This window comes from Microtus oregoni, unplaced genomic scaffold (assembly GCF_018167655.1).
Source record: "Microtus oregoni isolate MIOR12 unplaced genomic scaffold, Mior012 000003F_ref0000135, whole genome shotgun sequence".
Taxonomy (NCBI): Eukaryota; Metazoa; Chordata; class Mammalia; order Rodentia; family Cricetidae; genus Microtus; species Microtus oregoni.
The window spans coordinates 27,758,015-27,785,434 of record NW_024543062.1 but is presented as its reverse complement, the minus strand read 5'-3'; the positions used below and the strand labels follow the sequence as shown (position 1 = coordinate 27,785,434).

General features: G+C 41.2%; 1 protein-coding gene across 4 annotated transcripts in view; it reads right to left on the bottom strand.

Moving 5' to 3' along the window:
* The window catches only part of Med13l (mediator complex subunit 13L), a 238,373-nt gene that overhangs the window by 191,530 nt on the left and 19,423 nt on the right, over positions 1-27,420 (bottom strand). For all 4 annotated transcript variants that reach the window (XM_041645984.1, XM_041645993.1, XM_041645991.1 and 1 more), the window contains exon 2: positions 11,493-11,730. In XM_041645984.1, coding sequence (XP_041501918.1) covers positions 11,493-11,730 — 238 coding nt within the window. The remainder of the gene's footprint in view (positions 1-11,492; positions 11,731-27,420) is intronic.

Genomic DNA, 27,420 nt, shown 5'->3' with positions numbered 1-27,420 from the left:
TGGCATTACAGCTGGACTTTGAGAAAAAGTAAAGAAACTGGAAAATTTTTCCAATTTGTTCTGATTTGCTTTGACTTGGCAGGTCTTGATATGTAACACGGGCTGGCCTAGAACTCATTGCAATTCTCCTGCTTCATCCTACCAATGCTGGAATTACAGGAGTACACCACACTTTGGAGATATTTAATCTTTGAATACTTAAAGCCTGGATTCTAAAACGTTCTTAGCATTTAAGTCGGGCTGTCAACACATTCATAGTGCAGCAGCCCTACTATTGGAGCATCACCTTCACAGACTAAAACTGCGGTTCAGCTGGGCTCTATGTGCATGCACTGTGCAGACAGACTGATTCTTTTCATCAACAGACCGCAGAATCACAGGATCAGCTGAAACCGTCATAAAACAGTCATGTGAGTAAGACTCTCAGTCAACATTTGTTTCTTCCAACTCAATTACCCTACACTCTGACTTCTAGGTGAAAACCACTAGGACAAGGCCAGCTTCTTCTAGATTCCCACTTCTCCAGGTGCAAGGCCCTAGGTTTGAGCAAACAGAGGGGAGAAAAGGACTGTCCTTATCTCAGGAAGTCATCAACAACTGGTGAAAATGAAACTGCTAATAAACCAACAAGGTGGGTCAGCAGTAAATGGGGCCACAAAGGCGGACAACCGAGTGCCATCCCAAGTCCCAGAGAGAACAGATCCCACCAGGTGTCTTCTGAACTCCACATATGTACTGTGGTGTGCATGCATGCACATGTGCACACAAATACACACTCTATGAAAGAATGAATGAAACTTAAAATATCTTAAAAGTTGGAAAAAAGAAATGTGTCCTATTGTTTACAGACAGCATGTCAACTGAGATGGTAGTAAAGTAAGTTAGCGACTGGCTCGCAGTCCCACAGTGATGGAGGAAGGTCATTGGTTAATAAAGAAACTGCTTGCCCTGATAGGTTAAAACATAGGTGGGAGGAGTAAACAGAACAGAATGCTGGGAGGAAGAGGAAGTGAGCTCAGAGAGACGCCATGCTCCCCTCTCTCGGGCAGACGCGATAGCTCTGCTCTCTGAGGCAGACTCATGAAGCTCAGACCCAGGATGGACTTAGGCTAGAATCTTTCCCGGTAAGACTGATGCTACACAGATTATTAGAGATGGGCTGATCGGGATATCAGAATTAGCCAGTAAGGGCTAGAGCTAATGGGCCAAGCAGTGTTTAAATGAATACAATTTGTGTGTTGTTATTTCGGGGCATAAGCTAGCCAGGCGGCTGGGGTGCTGGGGATGCAGCCCCACCGCTCTAACTACTACACCACAGGACTCGGGTTCAGGTAACGGTCTCAGTAGGGCAAAGGCACCACTCATGCTGTCTCTACAACTCATCTCACAGGCTATTTTTTTAATTAATTATTCATTTATTTATTTATTAAAGATTTCTGCCTCCTCCCCACCACCGCCTCCCATTTCCCTCCCCCTCCCCCGATCAAGTTCCCCTCCCTCATCAGCCCGAAGAGCAATCAGGGTTCCCTGACCTGTGGGAAGCACCAGCGGGAAAGGCAAATCAGCAGAACCCTGACTATTTCCCTGCACATCATTCAAAGTAAGACACAGGAAAAACAAGTACAAAACTACTTCCTACTCAAAGATAAATCAAAAAACCAACACGATATCTCATACATAAAACATTAACAATAAATATCTAATTATTGTCTAGTTCCTAATTTTCAACATACTTTTTCATATCATCACCTATTCCTAGTTTATTACTACTGTAAAACTGGCTATGATAAGCACAAATAAAAATCATTCTACATTAAAAACTATGAAAAGAAACATTCCTTATGACATCCAGCATGAACGCTAAGTCACAGTCCTTGCTGGTCAAACAGCCTCATTAGTTCTGCACCCACCACACTCCTAAGAAACCGGCAGCACCTGGCGGCTCCTGCTCAAGACACACTACAGCTTTCCAGACACACTCTACTTAAAACAAGGATCCTAGCTGTCATTCCCACACTAAAATGTTCAAGACCTAGCATCCTCACACAGCCAGAACCAGAACCGTTGTGAGACCACTTTCAACACTGACTTCTAGAAACTTATTAACTTCAAATAAGTTTAAATTTCCATTTTAATACCCAAAGTGTAGAGCCCAGTTATACATTTAAAAAAGAAATTTAGAAGAGGTTAGGTATACTTGGAACTTTCTTTGGGTTGCCAACCAGCTCCCAAATAAAGACACAAAGACTTAATTAATTTTCTTTTTTCTTTAATTTATTTATTATGTATACAGTGTTCTGCCTGCAGGCCAGAAGAGAGCACCAAATCTTATTACAGATGGTTGTTAGCCACCGTATGGTTGCTGGGAATTGAACTCAGGGCCTCTAGAAGAGCAGCCAGTGCTCTTAACCTCTGAGCCATCTCTCCAGCCCCACGAAGACTTATTAATTATGAATGTTCAGCCTTAGCTTAGACTTGTTACTAGCTTTTTTTAACTGAAATTAACCCATTTCTATTAATATGCATGCTGCCCCGAGGCTTGCTTACCTCTCAGTACTGCCCATCCTGCTTTCCTGCTTCCCTCCATGGCAGGCTGGCTGGCTGGCCCCTGGCTGGCTAGGCCCCCTTTTCTCTCTGCCTACCGGCCCCACCTGTCCCTCCTCTGCCTAGTTATTGTCCATTCAGCTTTTTATTAGACCAACCAGGGCCTTAGGCAGACAAGGGGAAACAACATCACATCTTTACATCGTTAAACAATTATTCTACAACACAAACAAATGCAATGCATCTTTACAAAGTTAAACAAATATTCTATTCCACAACAGTTGGGCTCTCCAGGTGAATGGTGGATCCAGAGCTCAAGCAGACTGGAAACAGAAAAGGCAAGTGACAAAAGAGCGCATATCTCCCAGGATTCCCAGTAATAAAGGTTTCAAACAGTTTTCTTTTTTTTTTTTTCTAAAGATTTATTTGCATGTGTCCTTGCAGACCAGTAGAGGGCACCAGATTTCATTACAGGTGGTTGTGAATCACCACGTGGTTATGGTTGCTGGGAATTGACCTCTGGAAGGGCAGTCAGTGCCCTCAACCACTGAGCTATCTCTTCAGCACCTCAAACAGTATTCTAACAATCTGAAGAATTACTCCTTAATTTATGTAACTGTCTTTTCAATATACAATCAAGGGACTCTCTGAAGGGCGGGCTAGGAGTGCAGGTTTGGTGAGTAAAGTACTTCCTGCTGCATAAACATGAGCCTTGAGTTCAGATCTCCAGCACACACATAAGACGCTAAATGTGGCAACGTGCTTTGCTTGTGACCCCAGTGGCAGGCAGATCCCCAGGGTTCACTGACCAGCCAGCTTAACTGAATAGGTGGGCTCCAGGTTCACTGAAACACACTGTCCCAAAGGAAAAAAAAAAAAAGGGAAAGCAATTCAGGACACCAGAACCTTGACCTCTGGCCTCCACATGCAGCAGCACACATGAGCATGTATGCCGACACACATATGTATACAAACACACACGGCAGACAGAGGGGAATGGATTTTAAATGTAGTCATGTTTTCTCCTTAAACAATGTCTCCTTGCCTTCCTGCACAGTCCAGGACAGTCCCTGGTACTACAGGAATCACTGTGATTCAGCTAACAATGTGCCTACTGGCTGGCCTCCTGGTGTGTGTGCCAGGCACCATGCTAGTCCTACTCACAATGGGGGAAGACTGAGGTGCTGAAACCTCTGAGGTACTTCTACTCTACACCAATCCTGCCTCTTACCTACAAACTACCGTTATCCTCTGACCTTGGGAGGCAACATGCCTTCCCAACCCATTTCTCGGGTCTGACTCTTCCCAAGGCACCTTCCATGTGATCCTGTTTGCTTTTCCACACAAACCTCTCTATAAGGGTCAGATCACTGGCTCTCGTTTCCTCACAGCTCTGCCTCCTTCCACATGTAAGGCCCTGTAAGAAGACTGACTGCTTTCTGCATTTAACAATGTCTAGTTTTCAGCTTCTGGGAGGCAGAAATGTTTCAGATTCATTTCAATATTCTGCATAGCCCTACATAAGATCCATAAATGTGGTAAATATGAAAGATTATTAAACAGTAAAATTTTCTATCTATAAGCTCAAAGAATGCTCTTAAAGCACCTGCTCACAGATCATTACTGTAAGTATTTAAGTGTGAGTGTAGTTAAACAGAATCAGCTCCTACACCAAGACATCCCGGCCACGGACACAATACCATGAGAACCAAATAGATTCCGTACAAAACAGATCTGTACAAATCCCTTACGCTGACATATTTAAGTCATTTAACTTTTTCTTCTAATATAATGTTTCATACTTAACAGACTAGGCAGGGGTGTGCTTGAATCTGCTGTTCTAGCTGAACTGAGGTCACGAAGTCTTTCCTGAGGTAACAGGGCAAGTACCCAACCTTCCTTTACTATGCTCTTCATGAAACCAGCAAACACTATGTCAAACATTTCCACAAAACGGGTCATTGTTGGCAAATGCTGTTTCCTCCCTCAATAATCAGAATGGTAAGTAATTCGTTCAGGGATGCTTTTCATTATAAATATATACCAAGCTACTTTTTAAAATAAGCTAAAAATACAGTACCTGAAACTCAGTATAGAATCCCTGAATTTGCCTCCTTTGGGCTAAATATATCCCCATGTGAATAACATACTTCCTTATGAATAGCAAACAAGTTCAAGATCAACTGTGGAAAAGAGTCATCTTAGTGCAAAGACAAGCAGCACCTTTGCTGGTCTCCCACCTCACTTCCTCAGGCAGGCACTCCAGACATGTCCCTGCCGGACACTGCTATATCAGGAAGTAAGTCTGCCAAACGAACACCGTTCATATTTCAGTCAGCAAGGCATCTTGACTCCCCAAGTCCAGAAAATTCACAAGTAAAAGTAATTTCTTAAAAAGAAGGCACTTTACATGTAAGGGAAAAGAGGCTACTAACAACAGCCTGTAGGCATTCTAATCTCTGCTTAAGCACTGGATGAACACAATCTGCTTGACACAAAAATACTTGTCCTTATCCCATTTGTTTCTTTTTTTCCCCTCAGTCAAGCCAGTTATGCTGTGTGATTAAGTCCAGACTGCAAGGTGTTATGCTACCACAAGACCCTGGCAGCCAGCTCATACTCGGTTCCACTACCTAACAGCAGAGACCAACCACACCAGCATGTGAGCAATGCAGAAGGCCTTCAGTTCAGGCCTAGTTGGGCCTCAAGAAGATAATGCTCATTCCCTGAATTTACTGCCAAATCACAGTATGAAAGAGCCAGAGTCAAAACAAGACAGTGCTCTCACCAACACTGAGTTTAAATAGGTTATGTGGCCCAGAACTTGTGGAAAATTGCTCAAAGAAATATTACACAGATGGGAGTCTAAAAACAAATCGCTGTACATCTCCTGGCTATAATGATATACTCTCTTTAAGCTGCATGAGTACAGCAGCTCAGACAATGCTAACACAGCTGAATCTAGCATCGAGGGTCCACAGTGAGTGGCAGACTTGCAGAGTATCTGCATCTGCAGGTAAACCTATCTGTGTGTTCTCTATAGTCCCCACACTGCAGAGAAGTTGTAAAAACCTTAGCTGCTAATGATATTCACAGCTGAGTGGATTAACTCCTCATTTCCAACTACAAAAGCATAAAACAAAATCAAACGGAAATTGTACTTATAATATTGTTCTAACAATTACTGATAATAAGTTCAGCATGGAGATCACAACCCATGTTAGCACTCTGTACTTTAAGCACAGAGACTGCAGAACAACTCAAGGCATCCTCAGCACTACTTCCTGCTTTACCCAAACCTCTCAGTGTGACAATAAATGGGAAAGTGGAGGAAGTGGAGAGGCAGCCCTCTAATGACCACAGCAACATCTAACCCTTAAACAAGATATGTGCAGATGCTAATGTCTATCACACATTCATGTCAAGTGTTCATGCACCCAAAATTATTTCATTTATTTTTCATTCCTCTGTCATTAAATGGTATTTACCAGTTCCTGAGACTATCCTAGACTAACTGGGTGTTGCAGGGGTGAGCTCCAGTGCTATGAGAGGAGTGACAAAACCAGAAATCTCTACACTTCTTTCCCACTGGGTCAGCTACATTCACACAAAATGGACAATGACAAGAACAAGGGGATCTTCTGTGGGGACTTTGCTTACCCACAAGATCTCAGTTTATGTCAGAAGCAGATGCCCTTTCCTACATAAAGGAACAGTAAGAGCATACGCAGTATTTGAGTGCGCAGCCAAAGGTGTGCTTTAAAGCCAAGGCTTGCTCTCTACACGTACCTGTGTCTCTAACGCCTTTCAAATCCAATGTTCAAATATACAGCTCTTTCTTGAATCAGGCCTTTGGTTCAAGTGATACTCAGTGTCCCAATTTTTCCACATTCATATACTTAAATTGGCCTCCCTCAATAAGAGCTAGAATTTTATTAGGCAAAGAAATTCTTATATCCTTTTAATGCACAACAAAGCCAACTAAGTCTTAAAGTTTGCTATGGGTAGACAAGGTTCTGAAAGAAAAGGTAGAAACCAGTGGGCAGGGGAGAGGGTACAACAGGTAACAGTCAAACCTGCCAGGCAAAGACTGCGCCCACAGCAAAGTCCTCACCAAAATCATAACACTCACACATGAAATACAGGGTACCTACTGCCAACTGACATCTAATCTGCTCTAGAGATTAAATGTGAAGTTCATTAAGATGAACTTTGAACTTCACAGCAGCTCCGAGTGCCTGCTGCCTTGCAAAGGTTCCCAGCACACTGATACATCAGGGAGCTCACAAGCACCTAGGCCTCCATCTAAGAGAGCCAATGCCTCTTCAGGTGCCTGTACTCATGTGTGCAAGCCCACACAAAGATACAAACACACATACACAAGTTACAAATAATAGAAATAATTTTTAAAAGATTTTAACTGGGGTTCACTGTATATAAATAGGTTTTTCATGTCAGTGCAAAAAAAAAAAAAAACCCTTAGAGCATGATACCAAAATTAATGCCCAAATCAAAACTTTGACTTTTCCCTACAGCAATACTCTTTATAACACTGCCAGCCGCTTAATTTTCATATCAGTGGGACACGAGCCTTCCCTTCTTCACATTCTATCTCACTATGATCTTAGTATGAATGTCTCATTTAAAAAAAAAACTAATTACACGGTTCAATAAGTTGCCTGCAGTAACACGCTGATGTTATTTACAATAGAAAGTTTAGACTTTGGCTGGTCTCTCAATTTCAAGCACATTTAGCTTAATAATTCTAGTTCACTGAATCTTTTTTTATTCTTCATATGAAAGAATTTGAGTCACTATCTTTTCATAATTTCACAATAAGAATTTGTTACTCATTAAAGTCTTAATAAATGTCAAGTATGTTAGGATGTATTACTTATAAGTAAAATACTTAAGTGAGTTTGTATGTTTACATAGATAGTCATTATACAATTATTACTACTTTATAGCTTTGGCAAACCAATTTAGAATAAAATATAGAAAAATAGGATAGCAATAAAAATATGTTTTAAGCCAGGTGTGGTAACAGATATCTTTAACCCTAGCAATTGGTATCTCTGTGAGGTCAGGGCCAACCTGGTCTACCGCTCTCGCATATTCTTACTAGAGTGTGAGTCTCTCTTACACACCTTCTAAACTATAAATTCCTCTGACTGGACTCACTGACAGAAGAACTCATATAGCCAAAAAAGAAGACTACACATTCAGTAGTACCCTGCTTTGGTATATGGTAGCAGTCACAAATCTACTTAGAAGGTACAATAAATCAAACTACTGTCTTCTTCACACAACTGGGGTTTCCTATAAAATGAGAAGGAGCTAACATGATGACTGAGCAGGTGAAAACACTAGCCATGCATGCAAGATCTGTATCCAAGCCCCAGAAGCCATCACGAAAGGAGAGAACTTCCGAAAGGAATCCTCTGGCGTCTACAACATGTCCATAGTGGTGCATGCATGCTTTGATGCACACCCATACACAAATTAAAAAATTTATGGAAAATCCGGTACATTTCCAATGAGCAGGTTATCTTTGTACTGAGATGTTTTGTTATTTCCTATTAGCCCACCCCAACATTAAAGCTAGAAAATGTAATTTTTCAGCTTGAAAGCAAACTTTAATATTTGGCAGTAGCAAGCACTAACTGCTACACAGAACAGAATCAAATGTTTAGAAAATGCCAAAATGTAATTCTTATCCATGAGCTCAGAGTCGTCAGCACAGCAGAAACAGCCAACTGCTACAGCTATAGATTAACTGCTGTGTGTGCTAGCTCAGGGCTTTATTAACTTTAGCCTCATAATCCAATTTACAGCAAGGGAACTAAGACAATGACCAGTTAAATAAACTGACCAAAGACTCCCAGAGTTAAGTGACTACACAGTACTGGAGCCCAGCAATCCAGGGCCACACGATGTCCCTGTGGCTACAATGTTGTAAATTCAACACAAGTCCTGGAGGAGTCCTCTCTCTTGATGCTACTTTACTAATATATACACGTGTACACCAAGGCGGGCAGCTGTGGTATTTACTGTGCTTGCCAGCAGTATGCTATGAAGTGTAACACCATAACAAGGGAAACTCCAAAACATAACCAAAAAGCAGGACAATACTTCAATATCCCTGTTAATTTACAATAGCACAACCTTGTACCAGAGATTCACAGCTGCTAGCAGGATTCTGCTAAAGTTTATTTTACCCAAAATAAAATTACCTTAAATACACTGGAAAAGGACATGTTCAATACTCCCAACTCTATAGCAACCAATAGGAATGCTCCCCTCTACCGCAGGCTTCCTGACCATGTCACCATCACTGCCATTATGTCACTCACTTTTCTAATTAAATTTCAAATATTTCCCAATATGTGAGCCACAAAATAGTACTCTTTCGTCCACTTTTACATACAAAAGTGGACAATTTATGTGATTGGCTCTAATAACTTTCCCGACATTCAGCACACTGAATGGAAGGGACACTCAAGGATGCCACGGCTACTCAGCAAGAAAACACACTTCACAGTTCTCAAAAGGAAAGAGTGTAAAAACAAGATCCTACTCCCCTGGGGAAACACAATGGTTAGTAAGTGAAGACCAAGGCACAGCTACTTCATGCGCACACAAACAACTACTCCAACTGCTTTGTTTGTCCTTTCCGGTGCTCATTCTGCTGTCCTACTATCTAATTAAAGTGCAGGGCTTTCACAGGAGTGGTGCGACACACTTTAACCCCAGCACGCAGGAGACAGAGGCAGATCTCTGAGTCTGAGGGCAGCCTGGTCTACGCAGCTACTTCCAAGGCAGCCAGAGCTACAAGAGAGACTTTGATTTAAGAAAAAGTAAAAGTAGTGTTTTTACAGTTTAAAACAAACTAAAAACTATTTAAAAATAGTCAATCTTTGCTTCACTCTTTACCACAAACGTCGCACAGCAATGGAGTCATGCGTGCTGTAAAGCAGTGAGGAGACGGTGAGCAGCCCACCTGTCAGCTCCCCCAACAGCACTCACTGCAGTCAGGAACAAACCACTTCCTAAGTGGGCAGGCTCAGCTTCCAAACTGTTACAAAATGAAATAAGAGGTCACCAAAAATAAAAGAAAAGGGCTGGGAGATGGCTCAGCAGTTAAAGTTACTTGCCATAAGCCAAGCTACTTAAGTCTTAGAACACACATGGTGGAGGGAGGGAGGGAGGGAGGGAGGGAGGGAGGGAGGATGTGCACAAGCGAGAACTCTCAAAAATTGTCCTCTCACCTCTACAACTATGACACCGTGCATGCACATGCCCTCCCATGATAGATTAATAGTTTAATCAATCAACATTGGTTTAAAATAGTTTTAATTAAAAACTAAAGAAGAAAAGTTAAAAAAATACTATATTCATCCACATGTAAACAATTAAAATAATGTAACATTTTGATATTCAGACAAACAGACTCTGAAAAACCAAAACATAGGTGGTATAAAATCTAACTTTCCCTCTACCATCTACTAAGTACACAAGGTTTTGAGATGAACATCAACTCTGCAACTCTGCTGATGAGCCCACTAGTAAGCAATCTCACCCAGAGAGAATGCCCATTTATGGAACAAACACCAGAATATGAGGATGCATAGAGCCCAGCAGTTAGCTCAATTAGTCCACTGGGCTGTACTGCCCCCTAGCCGCTGTGGCAGGATATGCCACCAAAAACAAAACAAAACACAAAGACTGCTAACAAGTTTCAAAAGAATTTGGCAGAAAATCCTTTAGGCAAATTTAGACCTTTAAAACAGATCCACAAGAATACACTGAAGTTTGTTTTATGCCTTCCTGTAATAAATAATAAGAACACAAACTAACAAAACATCTCATCAATTTTTCAACCACAAATTAACTAGAGAGTCGGTTAGGTTACAGAGCCTACAGGAGCCCAGGTCAGAAGGGCCAGCACTCTTGACTGAGATGGGGCCGAGTCAGGCGTGGTGAGCAGCCTGCAACACAGCACTGGGGAGTCCAAGGGCAGCACAAGCAATACAGAAAGGCCTGGTTCAAAAACAAAATAAATGCTGTAATTTTTCTTGACTTAGGAAATTCTGTAGGATACAAACTAGAAACTTTTGGATAGAGGAGTGAAAATGTCTGCCAGAACTCAAAAACTACAGACAACATTTTCTGCCACTGTAAACATATAGTAAATATAAAAAGTAGTTTAGACTAACAAATCTTGCATTAATTCAAAGTTTCCAGGTGTCATAGGCAAACTCAAGTCAAAAATTTGTAAGTTAAAAATTAGTATTTCTGGAATCAGTGAAGAGTGACTTAAAGGAAACCATCTGCGGCACTTTATAGAGGGTTATCTTTCTCCAAAACACTATTTGAGGTCAATCAGAAATTTGTCCAATGAAGGCCGCATTAAATGTCTGTATTTTCAATTTTCCAATGAAGAGTTCAGCTAGCAAAAAGTCCAAGGGAGGAAAAGTTCTGTTCATATAGCTGTCTTACTAGGTAATTACTCACAATTCACCATTAATTTAGATAAATGGCCCATAGCCTTGTCTCCAAACACAGCACGCTGTGTACACAACACTTTCCTTTAACAGCGACGATTTCAGAGGCGGAAGGACAAGGTGATAAACACCTGTATCTCAGCATGCACGAGGCTGAACCAGAAGGAGTACTCCAAATTTAAGGTTACATGGTGACTCCCTGTCTTTAACTGATAATAAAATAATTTTAAGGTGATCTTACAAGATTCTAATTTTCAGCATGACTGGTAAGGACAGAAACTTTTGGGGAAGGGAAATCAGATTGAAAAGTGAGGACCCTTGGCTAACGTACAGCTTACTGAATACTTAGGATCTTTGTTTTAAGCAACTCTTAACCTTTCCAAAATTTATCATTGTTCAAAAACATATGAGCAAATAATTTTTAAGGAAAAACAAAATCCTTACCCTGCAGTTCATGATGTATTACTCCCACTAGGTTGGGTTCATCTCCCCACCAGAATATCCATAGCTCTTTGCAATCTGGCTTGACATCACGACGCCATACACACAGCAGGTTGGCTTGCAGACAGCGGATGAAACTTAACAGGATTGGATCATCTTGGGCTGGGGCTGAAATTATGGGTCCACAGTCCCCGTGTCCTCCAAAATTGTACCTACGCCATTTGATTCCTGTGAGTTCAGCCTGGTAAACGACAAGAAATTTGCAATAGTTTTGATTTTTCTTTTTACTTATATAAACCATTAAGAACAAGTTCCCACAGAAAAGGAAAGCTGATAAAAATAAGCATTTATACTCAACTTCACACCATGGGCACTTATATTCAACTTCACACCATAATTTCTTCCAATGAAGAGTACACATCAGCCTTTCTGGGTTTGGGAACAAGGATGTGGAAATAATTTCTATCAAGACTTTTACATAGCTAATCATCTTAAATATCAAAATAAAACAAGCTCGCAATCATGCGTTGTTGAAACAATCTTCATCTGCCTAACCATTTACTATAAAGTACCCATATTTTTAAAAACCACTTTCAGTTATTACTCCCTATTCAATTCATGAACTATACTTATTTTAAAACCAAATAAGGGGCTAGAGAGATTACTCAGCAGTTAAAAGAACTGGCTGTTCTTGGAAAGAGCCTAGGTTGGATTCCTAGCCCCACATGATGGCCTACAACTCCAATCCCAGGAAAACCAGTGCCCTCTTCTTTATGTGCACAGGCACACACCCGGTGAACATACATACATACAGGCAAGACTCTCATACACATTTTTAAAAATTTAAATTTTTTAATGTAAGTAAATAAAACAAGTAAGATTTAAAAATAAGTGGCCAGGCATGGTGGTGCACGCCTTTAATCCCAGCACTCAAGAGACAGAGACACACAGACCTCTTTAGTTTGAGGTCAGCCTGGTCAATGTTCCAGGACCAAAAAAAAAAAAAAAAAAAAAAAAAAGTACAAGTTGACCACTCCTAAAACAAAAATTTGGTGTTGAAAATCTTTCTAAATTCACACTTGGAGGCGTTCAAGACTTCATGTCTTCACATTAAGGACGGCAAGCCACTGAAGTATATGCTAACGGCCCCAAATCTGAAGGTCTACAATCTGAAACATCTGGTCCCAAGGACTGGGAATAAGGGTCTCTCTGCCTGTTCTGCCTGGAAGAAGACATTTTTTTCCTGCCAAGAAATTTCCTGCTCCCCCACCTGGGTAGCTAGTTCAGGAGGTGAGAGTTTTGGGGCAGCACAGTCCATAGAGAGGCTCCTCAGAGAAGCAGCTGCTAACAAAACCAATGCACTCACCAGCAGCTAAGGCAGGTCACTTGACATGCAGCAGAGAGCCTTGCCTCCTTAGCAGGCTTTTGTTTTTTAAACACATTTAAAACTTGGGGACTTTAAACCGTTAGCCAGCAGAGGCTGTGCTGCTCCGCACTCCAAACAGCCCTGCTTTCAGATCCTGCCGGGTAAGTCTGATGAACAGGACAAAACAGATCCACCATGGCCCTGTACCACACAGTTGTGTGCCCCCAGCCTTACCATAGTTCATTTCCTCCCCCACAAAGTCAATCATTTTGATGGACAATTCTTTTTCAAAACAGAAGCACCCAGGGCAGAAAAGTAGCATCTCTGCACCGCAACTGGGACTAACTCAGGTGCTTATGCAGCTGACTGGCACATTCCAGGGCTGGGGAAATAAGCACATTTCTTTACCCAAAAACAGTTTTAACTTCAAAAGAAAAATTACAAAGGCCATAACCAAGCCACTATTGTCTGAAGCTCAGAATCCTACCTGTTAGTCTATGGCTGACATATGGACAGCTAATTTTTAAGAGTTTTTTTTCTAACACTGTATATGTATGTGTGCATGTGCATGTGTGTTTGAGACAGAGTCTCACTATATAGCCCTGACTGGCCTTGAACTCACTATGTAGACCGGGCTAGCCTCCAACACACAAAGACCCACCTGCCTCCTAAGAACTGGGAATACAGATATGTGACACCATAACTGAAATATGTTTCCTTAAGCAACATGGTATCAGCATTATTTACACAGCATCTAAACTGCATCAGATAGAATCTGAGAATAAGCTAAGCTATTAGGACAAAGCCCATCTTAGGTATATGCAAATACTACATTTATATAAGGGCCTGTGTATCCAAGGCTAGGCAGGCAAGCAACCCTTGACACAACGAGGACACTGTGCGAGCTCTCAGAGCTCTATCACCACAGCTGCTCCATCTTCTCACTGCTGGGCCTATGCCTTGTCTACTTTTCTATACAAGTCCCTTTGTTTCTTCTAGTAAAAGTAATGTCTCTGTGCTTTAATCAGAAAGCCTAAAATTAATTTCTAAATAAATCTCAAGGGAGACAAAATAAAAACAGAATAGTTAAAATTGGAAAAGATACATAGAACTCTCATCACTAAAGCTAAGAATACTGTTCTATACTCAAGAACACTGGGCAGGGGAGGGGGGGAAAGAAGGAACACAAACAGCAATAATACAAATCACTATGAAGACAGTGGCCATGTTTCAAGTGTTAGAAAATGAAGACACATTAGAGGCTCATGTACTGGCTGAGTCTGTCCCCAGGACACCCACGCCCAGGGATTCACTCACTGGAGCACTTTCATCTACAGTATCTGCACAGCTCTGCAGGCAAATATTGGCTGATTCCGAAAGGTTTTCTAACCCTGGCGCTTGCACTAACCTCCTGTGCCTCTGCTCTTGGTGTCAAAGAGAAGCCACTGTCCCCTGTTGTATGGTGTTAGTGCCACAGAGCACTGCCACAAACTCTGTAACTAGTTCAGTCAAAGGCACTTGGAAACTTCCAATTATTTTAAAACATTTAGTTCCTTTGCTTTAAAGCTAAAATTAAGTATTATACCAGGCTTTGTTGAAAAACATTAACAACGAAGGACCAATCACACCTAATAGATGACTTAGATAAAGCCAACACTCAGAGGCTTGCTTTAAATCTTGAAATAGTGTTTGTTAAGAGCAAAGTTGAAGTTACCCAAATACTTTGGCCCAGGACAAATAAAAATCCTATCATAGACTCTTGCCTGCTCCCCAGGAGCCTAGGTGACCAGCTCTGTTCACTAGTCCTTTCAGGGCTCTGCCTCCTCTCAGCCCTGAAGCAATGAAACAAAATGGTCTTGGAAGAAACCTCAGAAATGAAACAAAACAAACCTTTTTCCTAGGGAGGGGTGACAGGAGCACTATCACAAACAGGAAGATTAAAAATGTCACATATACTTAAAACTCAAAATTGAACATGGTAGAATACACCTGCAATTCCCACACTGGAGGGACTGAAGCAGGAAGACCACAAATTTGGGGCTGGCCTGGTATATACAGCAAGCGTACCAGAAACAGTCTGAGAGAGAGAGGGAGAGAGAGAGAGACAGACACAGAGAGAGAGGGAGGGAGGGAGGGAGGGAGGGAGGGAGGGAGGGAGGGAGGGAGAGAGAGAGAGAGAAAGCGAGAGCAACTCCATTTTAAGTTCTGGTTTCCCTACTTTTGTATGTATGATTGTTTTGAGTACATGTGTGTAAGTGTACTACAAGCCTTGTAGTAAGAGCGGTGGGCTGCGTCCTGCCACCAGGCTAGCTTTACCCAAAATAATTACACGGAAACTGTATTCTTTTGAACACTGCCTGGCCCATTAGTTCCAGCCTCTTATTGGCTAGCTCTTACATATTGATCTAACCCATTTCTAATAATCTGTGTAGCCCACAAGGTGGCTTACCAGGGAAGATCTTAACCTGCGGCTGTGTCGGGTGGGAGAATCATGGCGACTCCCTGACTCAGCTTCTTTCTCCCAGCATTCTGTTCTGTTTACTCCGCCTACCTAATTTTCTGTCCTATGAGAGGCCAAGCAGTTTATTACTTAACCAATGAAACAACAGATAGAAAGATGACCCTCCTCCATCAAAGCCTGGTGCCTACAGAGACCAGAGAGGACACTGGTTTCCCTAGAATTGAAATTACAAATAGTTCTGAACCACCATGTGGTACTGGGAACTGAACCTGGATCCTATGGATCAGTAAAGTGCTCCTAAATGCTAAAACAGCTCTCCAGCTCCTTCTCCTTTCTTGATCTTTCATTTAATATTTACGAAGAGCAACCTATGGGAGTCAGCTCTCTCCCTCAACCCGCATGGGTTCTAGGGGTTGAACTAGGTTCTCAGGCTCCATGGTAATCCCATTTACCTACTGAGCTATCTCACTGGCCCTGTTTTCCACACTTCTGACAAATACATAATCTAGGTCTCAGAATTTTCTAGCTAGTGATTTCAAGCTCTGTGATTGGCACTGCATCTAGTGGCAGAGTTGCAGCTCTGGAGAGGCAGGAAGCCTGTAAGGCCAAGACCTGCTGGGCAGAGGACTGGAAATAGTTGAGGGAGAATACTCACTTAGTATATGTGCTCATAGGTTCAATCCCCCACCCTCCCAAAAGAATTTTTTGAAGTAAACCTTTAAAGTATTTCTATATTCAAATTATCCTAAATATACATTGATGTCAAAAATAATAAACAAATGCATAATGGTATATTAGTTCTAAAAATACAAAATCCAAAGGATAGAAATTTAATATTCAAGAAGCAAAAGTAGTATTCACATTTGAACCACAAGTATCACAGCGTACTAAATAACATTGCTCATGTGAGTTCTTCTCACATGGCTCTGGCCTTCCAACCACACAGCTAAAGAAGTTAAGACTCATAACAGCTAAATAACCATAAACCCAGCAAATCAAAGGTCCCAAACATAGTTGTATTTAAACTACAACTGAATTTGAAACATAAATTCTTTCCATTCTGCCTTGCTCCTTCGTAGGTCTAATGTTAAAAATTAGCCCTGAGGATTACAGCATCATACAAAGAAACCGTCATGGGCTCAATTTAGCAATGACTAGAGCTCATGGCCATGCTCTCTAATTTAAGAAAGAATCCCTGGGACATTAAAAACAACTTGTAAGAGTGGGTACCCATTCCAAGAATCAAGAGACTCACTGCCACAGGCATCCCATGTCACTGCAGACAGTCTGCCCAATCCTTCATGGGGGATGCTTTTTAAAAAGATCTAAAAGCAGGAGGGGTGGAGGAAAGTTTGCTCAACAGTGGCTGGCATCTGCTAGACAGGCAGGCAGGATCTCTGAAAGACGAACTGAACTGGTAGGAACTGATGGCATGAAGAGAAGGCCACTGCAGTCAATTTACAACAATGCTAAATAGTAGATAAAAATAGAATTAAGACAACTGCTCTTCCTAACACCTTATACGGAACTTAAAGAGATTTTATACTGATTCTTAGTCTTATTCCTTAGATATAGTGTGTAGAAATAACTCTTACTTTTCACACAAGATGTTTCACAGCCAACATCATAAATTTGCAACATGGTCCCAGAGTTCAAACTAGATTCAGTAGTCTTAAAACAGAATAAAACTTACAGGTGTGCTGGTAAGAATGAAAGAGATTTAGCACCCCAGAGCAGACACTGCAAGAGATAAGAAATGCAGGTTGTGGGCCTGCTTGCTCCACAATGCACTCCATGATGTTAGGAAGCCTCCTCTACCACAGGGAGCCTCGAATTCAGGAGCTATAAAGTGCTACAGCTGACCTACATACTATAAATGAGCTCCAGTCTTCTGCCTCAAACTAATTACATCTCACTGGCAAAGGCGACTTGACAAACCCTCACACATCTCAGACCATCGCTGACGATACTCAAGATTCAGGAAATGTACCACACTGAGGTGGAGGTGAAGCTCAGTGGTCCAGCACTTGCCTAACCACCATGTGCAAGGCCACGGTGGGGAGAGCGGACATTAATCTCTTACTGCCAACATAAATGCCCTAGAAAATCTCAAGTGTGCCTTTGCCCTCTTCCTCCTGTGACAGAATTACTACTCTAGCAGATTAGTAAACATATTAAATCACCTCTCAGATCAAACCCAGGAAAGGAAAAGTAAACGGCACAATAAAGGAAAGTTTTTGTTAAAGCACAACTAATCAACTCCAGATAAGAATGGCAGAGCAGCACACACACCTGTTTCTCTTCTCTTTAAATCACACTAAGCATCAGTGAAGAGGTTTGTTCCTTAGACTGGTTTCTCCCTTTACATATAAAATCACAATAGTGTGTGGAACAAGAAAGAACATCTGCATTTCAAAAGCTCTGAAGCCAGTGCTCAGGAAGGACTTAGAAGGTGGAATGTAAGCCGCTGGCAAGAGTGCTTCTGGCCTAAGGAGCTGGAGACAGCAGCACCTCTGAGAGGGGTGAGAAGCAGCAAGAGATGCAATAAGGAGCAGGTGAAGCCTGCTGACCAGGCCTGAGAGACCCAGACATTCTCCCACTGCACACAGCTAGTTGCTGGCCCTTCTGCACAACAGCAAAGAACACAAAGAAAATACTCCAAAGACAATGGCTATGGAGGAGGCAGCGGCTATGCTATGGAGGGGGTGAGGGCCAAGCCATGGAGGAGGCAAGGGCAATAGAGAAGGCAAAAGCAATAGAGGAGGCAGAGGCACTGGATGAGGCACGGGCAGTGGACGAGGCAGGGGCAGTGGACGAGGCAGGGGCAGTGGACGAGGCAACGGCTATGCTATGGAGGACACAGAAATCGGAATGAAAGTAGAGCACTAGCTAAACAAGGATGAGATGACAGCCAACATCCACCTTCCCAGTCGTCCTTGAAGTACCTAGACAGCCTACTGGAATCTTACCTGGTACAGAGAAAGATCCTAAGATACTAACCCACGTTCTCTAAACAAAGAGCCACCCCAGTGAGTGCAGCCACAATAATACACAGCACTCACATACTGAGAACTAATTGGCAGTTTGTGACCAGCCCCTCCTTCTACAATCAAGGGCTACCCAGGAGCTCAGGAAAACCAGGTACATAAATGAAACTAATAGAAAAGTTAGAGGAAAACACTAACGGTGAGAAGAAAACTAGAACAACCATCACTGATTCTCTCAGAAACCAAATGGGAGCTGGAGAGATGGCTCAATGGTTGAGAGCACTGGCTGCACTTCCAGAGGACCAGTACACAGTTCCCAGCACACACATGGTGGCTCACGATCATACCTAACTCCAGTTTCAGGGGATCCAATGCCCTCTAATGAATTCTGCAGGCACCAGGCAAGCACAGATTGCACATATACACACAATGCACATACACATAAAACAAATTAAATCTAAGAAAAAAATTATAAACACTGTGACTATTTAAAAATGAAAACAGAATGCTAAAAGAAGAGATTAAAAGAAAACTCAGTAAAACACATGGAAGATTAAATTCAGGAACTCGCACAAAAAAATAGACAAAATAAAAACTGGGCAGGTAGGGAAGGATGGAAACTAAATTAGAAGATGAACCCAGAAAGTTCAAACCGAAACACAAGGCTCTGAGAGGTGAGGCTACAGCTCAACGGAGAACACTTGCCCAGTGACCATGGAACCTTGGGGTCCATTGTGGAATAAAAGTTCTCAGAAAAACAAAACAATAAGGAATTAACTAAGAGAATAGCACATGAAAACTTTTCTCCAAAAAATGATGACATACTAGATGAGATGACCTCTCTGGATACTTAAAAGAATCAACTAAAAGAGAGTCATAAAAAGGCCTCCCCTCAGCTGTGGTACGCAGAGAGGGTCCCCCAGCTTTCATGACTCTCAGTGTCTCAAGATAACTGTGAAGAACTACAGGCAGAGCAGGTGCCTGCACCAAACTACCAAACACAGAGCAGGAAACACCACACTCAATTCCTCCCAGAAGAAGCCTCTCTTTTGTCCAGTACTACCACAAGGTGTGTGCCACAACCGAGGGAGATGGTGGGAGATGGGGGGGGGGGGGGGGCAAAAGAAGGCCTACAAGGCCTACAAGTGCTCTACTTTGGTCATGGAATCTCTTCACAGCAACAGAAACCCTAAGACACTTCCTATTGCACTAGGTAATGTTTTGATTTTAAAACTTATTGTTTCAGTCCCAGAGTTTCTTTTCGTTTTTAATTTCTTAACTTCTAATTATGTGTATGTGTCTGTGTGGGTATGAGCGAGTGAGTGCAGGTGCCATCAGTGGCCAGGTAAGTTAGAGGTTGCTGTGGGAACTCCTTTAGCCAATAGCCTTTAAGATACTGGCTCGCTCTGGGCACAGTCACATGCACTATTTATACAGATGTAGAAACGTGCACAGCCCCTTGGCTGCTGTATTTGGTTCTGACCACCCAGACCCAAAATAATCACATAAAAACTTTATTATTTAAAGCCCTGCTTGGCCTATTAGCTCAGGCTTTTTATTAACTAACTCTTCTTAAATTAACCCATTCCTATTATTTTATATTTTACCACAAGGCTCATGGTTTACCAGTAATGTTCCAGGGCAGGCATCTGTCTCCTTCTGCAGCTACATGGCATCTTCTCAACTCCACCTTCTCTCTGTTAAGCCACTGGATGAAAGCAGCTTCTTTATTAAGCAATGGCACTGCACACAAAGGGGAATCCACACCAAGAGGCTTCGCTGTGAGCTCCCCTGCCGTGGGTGCTGACCGGACTCCAGGCCCTAGAGAAGCACTCACTGCTCACAACTGCACCATCTGTCCAGTCTTGCTAATGTCAGTTTCACAAAGAATTGCCCAATCAAATTTTGGCTTGGAATTAAGGACAGAATTAACAACAATTTCTGAAATGGTCCTAAATATACTTCTGCCATTTTATACCTCATATTTATGCAAAGTGGCATTCTCAGCATTGACATCTATAAAATAAAAATTTATCAACTCTACCTCTTATACTATCAAATGATTCAGCCAAGATTTAATTCTTTGTATTTAAAAAAAAAAAAAAAGATACTCAGGCCAGGCTGGTCTACAAGAGCTAGTTCTAAAATAGGTTCCAAAGCTACAGAGAAGCTCTGTCTTAAAAAAACAAAAACAAAAAGACACCTACCTCATTAGCATGGAAATTAGCTTCAATTTTTCATAAATAGTAAAATTATATATAAGCATACCAAAGAATTATTTTACACTAAATATTTTTTAAGGTTTCTTACAATTATGAGTAAATGTTTAGTTTGTACACCTATCTTATAAACCTATGAGCCCAGAGCCATGTAGAAGTTTCTGGGGCAAATACAATTAGGAGGGGGAAAAAAATTTAAGAAACTTGGGGTTAAGACACATGGAGATACACTTTAATGAAAAAGGCCCGGTGTAGTGGTGCACTTGGAAGGCAAAGGCTGGCAGATCTCTGTGAATTAGAGGCCAGTCTGATCTACAAGGTAAGTTCCAGAACTTCACAGTGAGACCCTGTCTAGACAAAACAAACAAACAAAAACAAAAAGAAAAGGATAATTATCATCTTCAAATGGGTGGTGTGGGACAATAGTCTGTATTCTGTCAATTATATTTTAAATAAACGCTGATTGGCCAATAGCCAGGCAGGAAATATAGACAGGACCACCAGACAGGATGTAGAAGTGGGTCAATGAGAACAGGAGAATTCTGGGAAGGAAGTCCTATTCTGCAGTCCTGACCCAGCCACAGAAGAAACAAGATGTGACTGCCTGCCTTGCCGAATAATGTACCGAGCCATGTGGTTAACATAGACAAGAATAATGGGCAAATATAAGTTATAAGAGTTAATAAGAACAGAGTTAATAAGAAGCCTGAGCTAATGGGCCAATCGGTTTATAACTAATATAGACCTCTGTGTGATTTCTTTGGGACTCAACGATTGCAGGAATAGGGCAGGACAGAAAATTCTGTTAACAAAGTGACACAGAAAAGGAGAAAAGGGGAAAGTAGTCAAGTAATGAGAAGGCCGTCAGCCATCTATTAACTGGACAGAAGGTTAACGCTGAACCTAGAACAAGTTACTATGCAACTATGTTGGTAAATGGAGAGGAAAGGAGCAAGATCTCTCTGTAAATGGTGGAAAGAATGAACTAAATCACGGTCGATTACTTAGTAGTTAAAAAATAATAAGGAACAAAATGAAGGTAAGAAAAGGGCAGGAGCTGGGATGCAAATCTTAAACCTCACACAACTATCTGATATTTCCCCCATTTCCCCCAGTCCTGGAAAGTCAAGCCTAAGTGCCTCCTCCCTTCCCCCTCCTACAGCTGACACCACCCCCCCACTAGCATCTGTTTACTTTGCATTCAAGGCAGGCCCTCACAAGCTGCTCAAGCTGGCCACTCTGGGTCACACAAGCCTGGGACATCTCATACCTCCTGCCTCAGTCAAGCACCTCCACATCAAGTCTGATCTTTTATGTAAAAATTTAATTCTGTTTGGAAACAAGGAAAATAAAATTTAAACAAAAATAATCAAAATGTGATAAAATATAGTTAATGGAAAGTTACTAATAATGTTAGTTCATAAACATTTTACAACGCTATTCTACACAGATCCTTAAACTTCAGAATAATTTAGTGTCCCATTAATTGTAATGCAAAGTCAAAAATGTATTAATTTACTGCTATTATTTTAAGATTTATTTATTAGCATGGGTGTTTGGGCCACATGTATGTTTGCGTGCCTAGTGCTTTCAAGGCCAGAAGAAGACATTAGATCCCATTACTAGAGTTACACACAGTCATAAGTAATAAGAGCCATATAAAGTACTGGGACCTGAACAAATCCCAAATCCTCTGCAAGAGCTGCAAGTGCTCCAAACTACTAAGTCATCTCTCCAGTCTTCATTATTTTTAAGACAAGTACCTTTTTGCAGCCCAGGCTGACCTGGAGCTCACTACACAGCTAAGGATGACCTTTAGTCCCAGCAATCTTCCTTCCTGAGAGTTTCAAATACTGAGTTTAAAGGTATGAGCCACCACTCCTGGCTTCAAAGGTTAAATATTCATTATATGTTACTGTTGTCAATTTTTTTCTCTATTTTAGCTTATTGAAAGCCCAGCTAGGCAAACAGATACTTCTAGCTGCATGCTCCCTCCCATGTAGCTCAACTCAAGCTTCTAGCTGTACTACTGCTGCTAGCCAAGGATGCTCTTTTTAGAGCATATAGTAACAAGATAGCTGGCTCCTATCTGATTATTTCCCTGTCCTTAGAAATACAATATAACAATGGGGAAATAAAAGGTATGTGCACCTGCATGTTTGTCTGTGCACCGTGTGCATGTGTGGTACCTGCAGAGGCTAGAAGAGTGCTAGGGATCCAGAAAATCCCCTACCCACTGAGTCACCACTCCAGCCTGAAGAGGTGATTTCTAACACATACATTTCTGATTTACAACTTTTCTCCTTATTCCAAATTTTAATCTGTCAGTTTGCCAGTACTAATTCAAAATAATAAGAAATTGAAATATAAGATCTAACAGGTGGAGGTGCTGTTCACCAAGCCTGATAACCCAGATTTGAGTCAGAGAAACATGGGATGAGAGAACTAACTCCCAAAAGTTGTCCACTGACCTCTATGCATGCTTGCGTGTGAATGCACGCACAGGCACATAAATTGATATGTTATTTTTTAAGATAAAAAGAAAAATATAAACTTAGTATAGATAAATTCCTAAACTTAAGAATAATTTAGTGTTCCATTAATTGTGTTTACGAGTCAAAAGGCTAATTTGTCTGGTTTTGGTTTAGGTATGTGTGGTCAGGTCTTTGCATGTATGCAGGTATGTTTGGGTATGCACAAATTTGTGTGCACATGTGTAAAGAGGCCAGAGGTCAGCCTCAAGTATCACTCATTCTTTTTCTCTTTCTTTCCCCCCTCCCCAAAACCTAATATTGATACCAGTTAGGCTAGGCTGGTCTTCGTAGCTTTGGGATTACAAATTTGCATCACGCCCAGAATGTGTGTTATTGGGATCAAACTAAGGTTCTTTATGCTTGCAAAGTAAAGATTTTACCAAAGAGCCATGTATCAAGGTTGGCCTTGGATTCATGGTAGTATTAGTAAATAAAGTAGGTTCAGAAGTTTTGTCTGTCAATAAAAGAATCAACACAAATTTTAAGGTTTCATTTCTAATTATGTGTATGTGTGTCTGTGAACATGTCTATAGTGCTCACAGAGGTCAGAAGAAGGCATCAGCTCCACTGGAGCTGGAGTTACAGACAGTTCCTAGCTGCCCAAAGAAGGTGTTTGGAATTAAACATGGGTCCTATGGAAAAGCAATGTATGTTCTCAACTACCCCAAACAAGGTTTTTTGTTAACTAAAAGCTCACTTTTTAAAAAAGAAAAAAAAATGTTTTAAAGTAATTACTTTTGGGTAAAGACTCTTACTATGTAGCCCTGGTTGTCCTGGAATTCATTGTGTAGACTTGGCCGGCCTCCAACTCTAAGATCTGTCTGCCTCTGCCTCCTAAATGCTGGGATTAAATGTGTGTAGCATCTCACCAAGGTCAAAATCTGTCTTTTTAAACTACGTTAATAAAATATAATACCTAGGTTCTATACAACATTTCTAACTTACCAGACACTACTAACTCCTAGCTCCACACTTTGAAAAGAAATAGCCAAAAAGGAGTAAGTTGTCAAGATAAAGACTGTTTTAGCAAGACACTCTAAACACCCTATGCTGGTCGAGGTTCCCTGGTCTAGAGTGCAATCTTCTCCAGAAGATTAAGACAGCAGCAAAGATAGAGCAAAGAATAAATCACAATTGAAGAAAGAGTTGAGAGAACCTGACAAGTAGCTGAGATGACTGTGAAATGCACAGACTGATGTCAAAGACTACATCTGCTCACCACAACCAACAAACTGTGGCCTGTACAGCTAACTGCTACTTTTATAAATAAAATTTTATTAGCACACACTTATGCTCCTATATTTATATATTGCTGGTGGGTGCTTTCACACTACACCCAGTGCTGTAACTGAGACCAGAGGGCCTACAACCTGAAATAATTACTCTATGCTAACCTTTGAACTAAGATGACATCCACAAAGAAATGAAACATTTAAAATATAAATGGGCTGAAGGCAGCTTAGCAGCTAAAAGCACTGGCTTCTTTTACAGAGGTCCCAGGTTCAGTTCCCAGCATCAACATGGCAGTTTGAAACTATCTGTAAGGACAGTTCTAGGCAGATAAAACACCCCTTCTGGCCTCTAAGGATACTAATCACAAATGACTCACAGGCAAAACACCCATATAATTAATTAATCTTAAAGTAAGCGTCACCTGAATTATTCCCCTCCCATAAAAAAGCAGAAAAGTAAGCAAAAAGATAAAATTTCTGTATTCAGGCTTTGACCAATAGGCTGTGCAGAACTAGGCTCCCTAACAGTTGTAGAACAAATGAGAATCCCCTGGAATCTGGAGCACAACCGGAAGGAAGATTCTATGTAGGAAAGCCACATTATAGGGGCTCTGAAAACTTCCTAAGCACTGAGCTGTGCGCTGCAACAGTCAACAAGCCAAAGGCTGACTAGAGAGGCCACTCTGGACTACAACAGTTAACAATGTGCACTGACCTGGAAAAGCAGGGCCCATAAGCAGGAAGCCAGTCCTAGCATGAAGACCACACCAATGCTACCCTAATAGGCAAGCCTCAGAAAACAGTGTCAGCTGCCTTAACTGCCACCAACACAAATGTAATCACCAAAGGAAAGGACAGCACAGACACACAACAGCTGAACATGCACTCTACATGGGAGCCAGAGGGAGGGAGGTAGGAAAGACAGACAAATGGACAGATGGACAGACCCATTACTAGTACACAATCAGTGAAGAGAGCTAAAGATGAGAATAATAAAGTAATTAATATACAGCACTTTAAAAACAGCTATGATAAATATGGCCAAGAATTTAAAGAAAAATACAAACATAAATAACAGGAAACTTGATGTCTAAAGGTCGGCCACACTAAGTCTGAAAGGAGAAACTCACAGATGGTTGGGGAGCTGAGCACAGGGATGTAGTTCAGTGTAGGACAACTGCCTGGACGCCAGAGGGCCTTGGTTCAAAGCCCAGCAACTGCAGCACACACTGACAGAAGTGAAAAGACCTGAAAGCTTGTGACACTGCCTAAGCTAAAGAGAATCTACAAAACTGTACAACTTACGAGCAAAGCCTAGGAATGGCAGCCAGCAATCTAACATACCACAAAATCAAGGGCCCAGAACGTAGGTGCCGTAGACACTGCACAAAAGACTTCTGAACAACAGCCAAATTATCTACAAATTTCATGAAAACAAACATCTGATTCAAGGAGGTCAATGAACCATAAGCAGCAAAACCATAGAAAACCACTTTTTGTTTTTGTTTTTCAAGACTGGGTTTCTCTTTGTAGCCCCGATTGTCCTAGAATCCACTCTAAAGACCAGGATGGCCTTGAACTCAGAGAGCCGCCTGCCTCTGCCTCCTGAACCCTGGGATTAAAGGTGTTTACCACCATGCCTAACTAAAATAAACTTTTTGAAAACGATGAATGAAAATTCTTATAAGTTGGCTAAGAAAGACATTACATGGGAGAAAACAAAAATAATATTAAATGCAGATAAATCATAAATCATGCAATCTGGAAGCTAAGATTATGGCTCAGTTATAAGAGATCACGAACTGGGTGAGGCACTGGAATCTATTCCCAGTAGAAAAGGGTGGGGGAGAAAGACACACTAAAAGGGAGAAAATAATCAAATTCTGCAAGTCTGTGATTCTAGATTAAGAAATATACATATATTCTATATATTCTAATATATCTATATATGTGTAAGTATATATTCTATAATTCTAGATTGAGATATATAGATATAGGTATCTATTTACAGGCATGGATAAATCCCTTAAAAATGAAAGTAAATGGAGCCAGGCACAGTGACAAACACCTTTAATCCCAGTACTGTGCAGAGGAAGGTGAACCTCCGGCCAGCAGTACCTAGTGAGACCTTGTCTCCCCCAAAAAAAGTGAATGTAATGCTTTTGTGGTTAAAAGTACAGACTGCTCCTACAGGGAAGGAAGGGGCCCAGGCTTAGCTCTCAGCACTCAAAATTGTGTAACTGCAGCCCCAGGAGATCCAATGCCCTCTTCTCACCTCCGTGGACACCTGTACTCACATGCACATACTCTTCACAAGGTACACACTCATACACATAATTGAAATATAAATAAAACATTTTAATGAAGGCAAAATACTGAGTAATTTTTTGATGAACAAAGTTTAATATGGCTACTCTAGAATAAATACATTTTTCAAAAGTTCTTCAGATTAAAAAAAGATAGAAACATCCAATACCAGAAAAACACATACATCAATACGTAAATTAAAAACAATAAACATAAAAACAGTAAAATGATAGGAAAATAAATATTCGATTAAAGAGAGCTTTAGTTCTTTAAATAACATGAAAAGTGACTTCAAGTAAATGACCATTTAAAGAAGGAAATAAAATGTCAGTTCCTGCCTGGAGTGGTGACATCTGCCTACAAGCCCAACACTAGGAGAAGACAGGAGGAGACCATGTCCAAAGTCATCCGGGGTCACACAGTGAGATCAAGCTAAGCCAGGTCTACCTAGAGATTACTTGTCTCAAAATAACAAAGTTACCACTTCAAGAAGAAATAAAAACCTCAATTGACTCAGCATCTAACAGAGCTAGGTCGGAAGTAAAGGGCTGAGAGAGAAGCGCAGATGGGAGGAGACTAATGGTCTCGCCTCAGCAACAAAACAGGAGACGGAAAGTCACTATGAAGAGTTGTGAGCAGAGCTGGTAACCAACAAAGCTGAACTGACATTTCTAAGACATTTTACCACCAACACCAAAACACACTAGTTTTCAAATGACAGGGAGCATTCACCCAGAAGAACCATACGCTGAACCAAACACACACTAGTATGTTGTTAAGAATTAAAATCTATGAACAAAATTAATTAGTAATTAAGAACAACGA